The sequence below is a fragment of the Tupaia chinensis genome, unplaced genomic scaffold (genome assembly GCF_000334495.1).
Source record: "Tupaia chinensis unplaced genomic scaffold, TupChi_1.0 Scaffold147554_1, whole genome shotgun sequence".
In the NCBI taxonomy this organism is placed as follows: domain Eukaryota; kingdom Metazoa; phylum Chordata; class Mammalia; order Scandentia; family Tupaiidae; genus Tupaia; species Tupaia belangeri.
Window position 1 is genome coordinate 1,806,269 of NW_006207406.1, and position 8,684 is coordinate 1,814,952.

At 36.4% G+C, this 8,684-nt stretch overlaps 1 protein-coding gene across 2 annotated transcripts in view; it reads left to right on the forward strand.

Moving 5' to 3' along the window:
• The window catches only part of ERAP2 (endoplasmic reticulum aminopeptidase 2), a 50,447-nt gene that overhangs the window by 29,508 nt on the left and 12,255 nt on the right, over nt 1–8,684 (forward strand). For both annotated transcript variants that reach the window (XM_006169864.3, XM_027768831.1), the window contains exons 11-13: nt 824–999; nt 3,160–3,239; nt 5,854–6,037. In XM_006169864.3, coding sequence (XP_006169926.1) covers nt 824–999; nt 3,160–3,239; nt 5,854–6,037 — 440 coding nt within the window. The remainder of the gene's footprint in view (nt 1–823; nt 1,000–3,159; nt 3,240–5,853; nt 6,038–8,684) is intronic.

Genomic DNA, 8,684 nt, shown 5'->3' on the forward strand with positions numbered 1-8,684 from the left:
CAGCTGTCTCTTTAACTGGGGGGAAAGAGAGACTCTATAATTTTCTTGAAACAACACTGACTGAAGGAGGCAGACTAAGGCCATTTAGGGGAATGATGTTGTTACTACCATATTTTTGTTGTTACAATTCAGCTTTCCCATAACCTTGCTCCTAGCTAAAAATATCTCAGCTCAAATTCTTGTGAATGGTCATTGTTGCATTGGCATCCCTTAGACGCTGAAAAAAAAATGCCAAAACAAGTATGTTATTAGGTTTGGAAATAGATCCGGTGGTTTTCTCTTTTCTTACCTCTGGAAAGTAAAGTTACAGAAGCACTATAGGAGGAAGAAAAGAAAATTACCACAGGGGAAAAAGAAAGCAAAATCTCTACTCAAAGCTTGGAAGCTAGAAGTTTTATTCTCCATTCAATATGCTTTTGTTGATATATTTGTTTTGCTGGAATATTTGAAGCTTCCCTAAGGACACATATTTCCATCCTAAGCTACCCCTCCTGCATTCTCCCATTGTTATACAACAGATGTGTTTTTGTTCTGTTTTTTTGGTTTTTTTTTTTTTTTTTGAAAGTGAGCAGGAGGGAGGCTCCAATCTCAACCCTTTCCTCACTAGCTTTTCTTGCCATGTGTTCACCTACACATGTGGCCCTGGTGCCGGTAGTTTGCAGGGAGCAGTCCTGGAGGAGCTTCTTGAATCCAGTTGCTGTGTTACTCTGCCCTAACACCCACTCTCCAATGCCGGGCTTCTAGCGTCCAAGAAACTGGAAGTTTCGGATTTCTTCTTATATTCCTTCCTCTCTCTCAAGTTACCAGTCACTTGTCATTTCAGCTCACCTTTCCGAAAGAAAGTGTGGAGGTCAAAGAGATGATGACTACGTGGACCCTCCAGAAAGGAATCCCCCTTGTGGTGGTAAAACGAGACGGGGATTCCCTCACAATACAACAAGAGCGCTTCCTGAAGGGGGTTTTCAAAGAGGACCCCGAATGGAAGGCCCTGCAGGAAAGGTGACTGTTTTTCTTCTTTTGGTCGACTTTACCTCACCTCAGTTTGCTCCTTATTTTTTGTTAGCTTTCTTTCACCTGCCCTGGCAACTTTGTAGGGTAATATTTTTCTATAGGAATCAGAGGCCTACACTAGCCTTTTTGAAAACAGATTTGAAGAGCTTTAGGTGGCCCAGACTGTTTAATTCTGCAACCTCATTTTACCAGTTCCAAGCAGCCTTCAGAACCTCAGTTCTGAGACAGAGGATGGTCACTGGTATTTCTTTTATAGATATTGATTTGGGACCCCAGTGAGTTGTGTGACTGGTCTACACCTAGGAAATATTACAACAGCTATTCTTTTTATCATTAGAGAAAAGATAATCCCTATGTGCTAAATTAAATGCTAAGCCTTCCTGTTGCCTTTCTGTATTCAATAATAGAATATAAATGTATGTCTTAAAACATACGATGTTCTTCGTAATAATGAAAGCAAATCCAATTAGCTGCACTGTCATCTGTTCACCAGCTTATCCTGAGGCAACCTTTTGAAAGCTTCACTGAAATAAAAACATAAAAAAACAAACAAACAAAAAAAACCTGTCCACATTTCTCTGCTCTATTAACCCTATTAATGAGATGAGTGAAGTTATTTTAAAATGAAATAATTCAAGTGTACCTGTCTGTGCTAGCCCTTAGAGTTATGATTTCTTTTTCTAAGGGCCTAGCTGTTTAATAATTAATTATAGAATTTTTCCAAGAATCCACGGTGAATTTGAGATCTTTAATGCATAGAACATATCATTTCCTTACCATTTCATCAGTTACATGTTTCCCACCCAAGAGAACCTTCAAGCCTCTTCTCTGTGTACATATTCCCTTCTACTTTTCTGTATGGTCTTCTGAAATCTGAACCTCAGAGAGTTTAGACAACCTGTAGCTTGGCAACACAATTTGCAAAATTTAATATCTGGCTCATTACTTAGAAAGCAAGAGTCATAATTTTATAACGTATAAAAACATTATGCAATCATTCACAACTGTGAATGACCCAGAATAACAAATATCTATTACAATAATCTTCATGTTTTCTCTATGTGAGCCAGTAGCTAGACAGTTCTGATTTCTAGCTATCCAAACTCACGAAGTGCTACTCTCCCTCTCTTTTTACTGAAATGCGTTTATTTATCTGGAAAAATCTCACACCCCAAAATAAATAAATAAATAAATACAGACAAACCTCCTTTTTGCTAGAGCCATGCAGAAATTCTAATCCATTTAATGTTGATTACATCTATGCATCCTCTTTTTGATCTTTTTTTGTGCAAAAATTTGAAGTTTTCTTGTTAATTACCTGTATTCTATGTACTAGCACATGGATGGTTTCTTCTGACCATTTCCTAGATGGAATCTGTGTATGTTGTTTCTTTATTGTTTCACATTTTCTAAAGACTAATGGATACTTCCCGAGTTACTCTTCTATCTTATACCTATTGGTGTTATCAAGCACATGATTTTACATGCGTAAGAGTATTAGAGCTAAGATGACTTGATTAAATTCAAGAAATGAATTCAAGAAGCAACTAGAAGGTTAGAAAAGAATAGCCCATCTCTTTTATTTACTGTAGTGGGGCTGTTGAAATGTAACTGAGGCCTTTTCCTCCAACCCATTTTGCCTTTCTGCTCTCTGAACTTCTCTCTGCTGCTCCAGGCCCTGGGCAGTAGCATTGGCAGTCCTTAGCAGTTGGAAGGATAATTCCACTGAACCAAAACATGAGTTAAAAATCTTCCTGGAGTAAATGCATCCCCTCTTACAGTTTTCTCTATGGCTTTTGGTTTAGCTACTTGATATGCATCAGGCTATCAGCTAGAGTTTTGGGAAATGTCAAAGGAAGATAGAACTTCTTTTTTTTTTATAAACAGCAGAATTTGTTATGGTATGCAATTTGGTATTGAAACAGGTGTCTGTGGCAGAGTTCAACTAGGTATGTATTGCCATACCTTCGTGACCATCATGGAAGAAAGGTTTGCATCCTTACCCAAGGATGTGCTAGTCTTAGCTATAAGGCCACCGATAGTGTGAAGGATGGATGGTGAGGTATATTTTACAGTCCGCGTCTGACAATGTGAAAGTTAAGGCAGCCAATTTTTTTAGTCTGTAACCATCTTTATTTTCTAACATAGGTACCTGTGGCAGATCCCACTGACTTACTCTACAAGCTCCTCTGATGTGATTCACAGACACATTCTAAAATCAAAGACAGGTAATGAACTAATTAATTAGCCAATGTCTATTTTATTGCTGAAATTTAACATATTTTGAGCTTTTAGAAAAAAGTTACTATAGGTAAATCTAATAAAAGCCTTATGTGTGGAAGAAGTTCTCATTTATCTATATGATATTTACTAAAGGAGCCCTTTGGTTTGATTTTCTTTTTATTTTTTTCTGTGCCACACACTGCACTTTGCATGCATTTATATGTCTCAGTTTTCAATTTTCACAAATATGGAAAATGACTCACTGAGATGCTTACCCAAGTCAACCAATAGCTAATACTTTTGTATTCATTATGTTTTACAAAGCATTTTCACAATTTTTTAAATTGAATACTCTAATAATCTGCAAGTTGGTTGTTAGTTCTCTGTTTTACAGAAGAGAAATTTGAAGTTCAGTGAAATTCACTATTTTACTTAATATTGCCCTGTGAGGAGCACAGTTAGAATTTGAATCCAGGTCAGTCTGACATTTATTATAAGATGAAACTAACTCATATAAGTCATTAGACATGGAATGGAGGCAAGATACTTTCAATGTAAGTAAATGCATTTCATTCCATTGTTGCAGAAACTAAGACCTGGGGTACAAAGGGGAAGGCATTTTTTTTTTTTGAAAGTCTGAATTTTTTATTTATGGGTAAGTGGGAAGTACTCTTCTGTTTTAATATTTAGAGATAGATTTGTACTTAAATCAGGAAATGATGAGATTCTATATAATGTCCTTTAGTACCTATTAATTCACTTTTTTGGATTATGCGTGAATCAAAACTATTAATTGGCAGGGCAAACAGGAGGTATGGTGATTAATGTGCTGGACTCTCACATGGCTAACCATGGTTTGAGTCCTAGACCTGGTGACTTGTTTCCTCACTTTTCTTCTCTCTCTCTCTCTCTCTCTCTCTCTCTCTCTCTGGTGAACACATGTGCCCTACTGCAAATTAAATAATAATAACAAATAAAATTAAATAATTCTTTAAAAAATACTTAGCAGAAAAGCAGACACTTTGGAACTGATTGGTCTTGGATTCAAATCTTAATTCTGTCACCTATCAGATATGTGATCCTAAGAAAATGTCTTAACTCCTTCTTAGTTTCAATTTTCTCATCTTATTTTAAATAAGCTCTAGGCCTCATGAAGTTGTTGAGAAAATACTATTATGTAATTTTGCCATCTAGTATACTGTATGGCATATTAAAAATACATAATATGGGGCCAGCAGTTGACATGAAGGGTAAGGCACTGGGTAAGGGTAAGGGCCACATGGCCGACTGCACAGTTCGAGTCCAAAACCTAGTGGCTTGAAATCAAGCCAGGCATGTGTGTGCATGCCCAAAATACTGAGAAGAGAATGGAGGAGAAGGGATTGCAGCATGGCCATCCCCCCTGGGGGGTGATTTCTCATTTTCCTTCTCTCTCTTTCTGTCTCTCTCTCTCTGGAAAGTGCATGTGTGCTATAGGAAAACAAAACAAACAACAAACCATAATATAATCTTTATTTCTCCTTTAAACACATCAACAAAATTCAAGTGGTTTTTCATTATAAATGTATGTTCAACCTAGAATCCTTATATCACCAAAATAAGGACTGGACAAATGATCACCAATGTACATATATGTATTTCAATGTCCAGCGACTAAACCTGAAGACAAAGGAGACCAATATATCAAGCCAAACTTCCAATTATGATCATCACCTGGTTCACTGGGCCTTTGCACATGTCTTAGATCTGCAAAGATTACTTTTGAGAAGAAATTTAGAAGTCTGATTCCTATGACTTAACTTACTTATTTAGAAATTATTAACTTATTAATAAGAAGGGACCCCTCTCACACTGCTGGTGAGAATGTAAGTTGGTGCAGCTTTTGTGGAAAACAATATGGAGGTTTCTCAGGAACCTATGTCATGTAGAAGCTCTATCTGAATAAACTACATAAACTCAGTAAACCCGAAAGACAGGAAAACACTCAATCAAAAGGACATTTGTACATCCGTGTTTGTTGCATTATTCACAGTTGCTAAAGCATGGGACAAATGTTAGTGTCCAAAAACTAATGATTAGGTTGAAAAACTGTGGCACATATATACTATGGAATATTACATAGTTGTAGGAAACTATGAGATCCTGTCATTTGTTTCAAAATGAGTGAAAATAGAAGACTTACTGCTGAATGAAAAGAACCAGACTTTGAAAGATATACACCGTATATCCCCACTCAATCTGTACTGAGTATCTGCACTCTATGGCAAAAGATGAAAGATCTAAGGATGTGATGGTGAAGTGGATGCTACAGACTGTGGGGGAGTAGATGGTAAAGAATGGGTGGTGAAATTTGGGTGCAAGGTGCAAGAAAAGGAAACATTTGACAGATGAAATAATGTTAAAAAAAAGGCAAATAAAATTAAAAAGGAATAAATTTAAAAAATAATAAGACTATCTTCCTAAAATGAAGCTATCTAGTAGACTACGAAAATAAATATCATCATGACTCTTCCAAAACTTATTCTTAATTAATTTATTAGTAATAGTGTTAACAGTTTGGGAGATGTTCCTGCTGTATATGTAGATAATGAAATGTCTGTACCAATTTCCTACTCTTAGATACTTTGGATTTACCTGACAAGAACAGTTGGGTGAAATTCAACGTGGACTCAAATGGCTACTACATGGTTCACTACGAGGAGCCTGGATGGGACGAACTTATCAAACAGTTGAATCAGAACCACTCACTTCTCAGACCGAAGGACAGAATAGGTCTGATTCATGATGCTTTTCAGCTGGTTAGGTAATGCAGCATTTCATGTGACTTCACCAGTAATAACTGATCCATAACAGTCTATGCTAGATTTCAAAATCAATGTTCGGCGTCAGTCCTTCAGATGTTATGAATCTGAAGGTCAAACACAGGCCACTGGGTTGGCCTAACACCAGTAAAGTATTTTGACCCTCACAGTATTCATAAATTTAATCCAATTTTTTTTTAAATGCGGAGAATGTTGTATAAAAGTCCTGACTTCTAGAATCTCTTTTAAAATGAGGTTTGGCAACAGTGGGCCTTTATTCCCTTAAGAAGGATACAGTGGGCTGCTCCTTGGTTACTTCAAGCCTCCAGTCTTCCTCTTGGGCACCACAGTACCAAATAGTGCACAGGGCGTGTTCCACTCCCATAAGGCAAACACTCAGGCAGTCAAGCTGTTGACCCCAGATTCTACATTTATTAAATGCTAAATACCATTGGAATCTCTCACACAGAAAGTATAATTATAGTTTTAATGCTTATGATTTAAAAGGTGTTGTTAGCCTTGGAGAAATCAATATGAAAGCAGTGGAGAAGTAAAGTAAGAATTGGTTGTTATTCTTATTCCTCTTTAGACTTTCCTGGAAAGATAAGGTATTTTCTTTCCTTTTCCGTTTATCATCAACAGAATGATATGTATAATAATCAGGTCACGAGATCACCAATAGCAAAAGAAAAAAAAATGAGGATTAGGTGGAGCATTGTGCTTTGTGATCTTTTCCTATTCTGAGAATTACTGTAATGTAGTCACTTGATTCAGTATGACATATTATTTCATTTCAAATACTTATGTAGGTCAAATTGAGTGAAAGTAGCCAGGAAGAAATTTCTCAGGAAAATCTTCTCAGCAAACAAAATCCTCTAGTTAGAATGGTGGAATACCTTAGTCTGAATCCCTAGGTCTCAGGTCTCTGCAACATCATGGTGGAATAACACATTGGAGGCCAAGATAAAGAACACCATCCCACATAGGAGTGGCCCAGGAGGCCAGCTAAGGAGTAGGCTATATGGTAGTTGAAGATTTTTCTGCCCAACAGAGATGTTCTGAGCAGATTGCAGAAAAGGTAGATAAAAATAGAAGATGAGGAAAAATGAAGAATATTGATGACTCAATAAGTGAAATGCAGTTTTAAGTTGCTGGAGAGTCTTTTGCTGTTTCTAGCTTATATATTTGTGAGTATTATAAATTTAGCAGGAGGAATCTATAAGTAGTGATACATCCTAGGAAAACAATCGTCTTTTCATCACCAGGTAGATAGAGTAATAAAGTTAAGAATACAAGTTTTGTATTAAAACAGTGAAGTTCAAGTTCTATCTCTTCATTTGTTAATTGAGCTTGGGCAAGTAATTTCACCATTGTAAGCCTAAATTTTCTAGTCTTTAAAACTCCAGTAATAGGGACCAGTGGATGGCATAATGATTACGTGGCTGGACTCTCACATGGCTGACCACGATACAAGTCCCCAACCTAGCAACTTAAAACTCACACTAGGCACGTGTGTGTGTGTGTGTGTGTGTGTGTGTGTGTGCCCAAAACCCAGAGAAAAGAATGGAGGAGAAGGGATTGTGGCATGGCCATCCCCCATGGGGGTGATTTCTCGCTGTCTCTCTGTCTCTCATGCAAGCACAAAAATCTTTCAAAAAAAAAAAAAGTTGGGTAATAATGTCTAACATTCAAGGTTGGTTTGAGGATTGCATAAGATAATGCAGACAAAACATTATATACTACACCTATCCAATAAATAGGCCAGGCTGAAAAGAAAAACAGGCTTAATATAAGGTGATTTTTAATGTGTCAAACATCTTTTATCAGTTGTTCTTCCAGCCACTGATATTAAGATGTCAAGTCACCATAAATTATGGTACACGTGGGAAGAAGTAACATTTTGTGAATTTGTTTCTTAAACACTACAGCAGACCACAGAAAGAGCACACGGTCTAACCCTTTGTGCTCGAAATTTTTGGGAAAATTTCCCCCAATTTTTTTTTTAAAGGTTTTTGTCATAGGGCATGTGTGCTTGCTAGAGAGAGACAGTGAGAGGGAAAATGAGAAATATCCCCCCAGGGGGGATGGCCACACCACAGTCCTTTCTTTTCCTGGGAATTTGGGCATGCACGCACAAAGCACTCAGTGTGATTTTCTTTTTTTTTTTTAAAAAAAGAATGATTTAATTTTATTTATTTTTTTCACATTTTATTTTTTATTTATTTTTTAAATTTAAATTTATTTATTTTATTTATTCACATTTTATTTTTTATTTATTTTTTAAATTTAAATTTATTTACTTACATTCATTCACTATACATCATTACAGCATAACATAAAAGATTTCCAATCCAGAGTACACTGTATATTGGCTCAATCAAGCACATCAACATACATGTTATTGTCAACAAATAATTTTACATTTCTTGTTTCCTATATATTTTGTTATTTTTGTCATCCTTGATTCCCTATCTCTCACCCTCTGCCATGTCTCACTCTCCTCCCACACTGTCTCTGGTATCCATGGTTGCTTTCTATGCCTTTTCCCCACATTTTATTTATTTGCTAATGAACTTAATTAATCTAAATACATCCAATAGCAAGCGCAGCTGATACATACATATCCATGAACACAAGTCTGACTTTAGG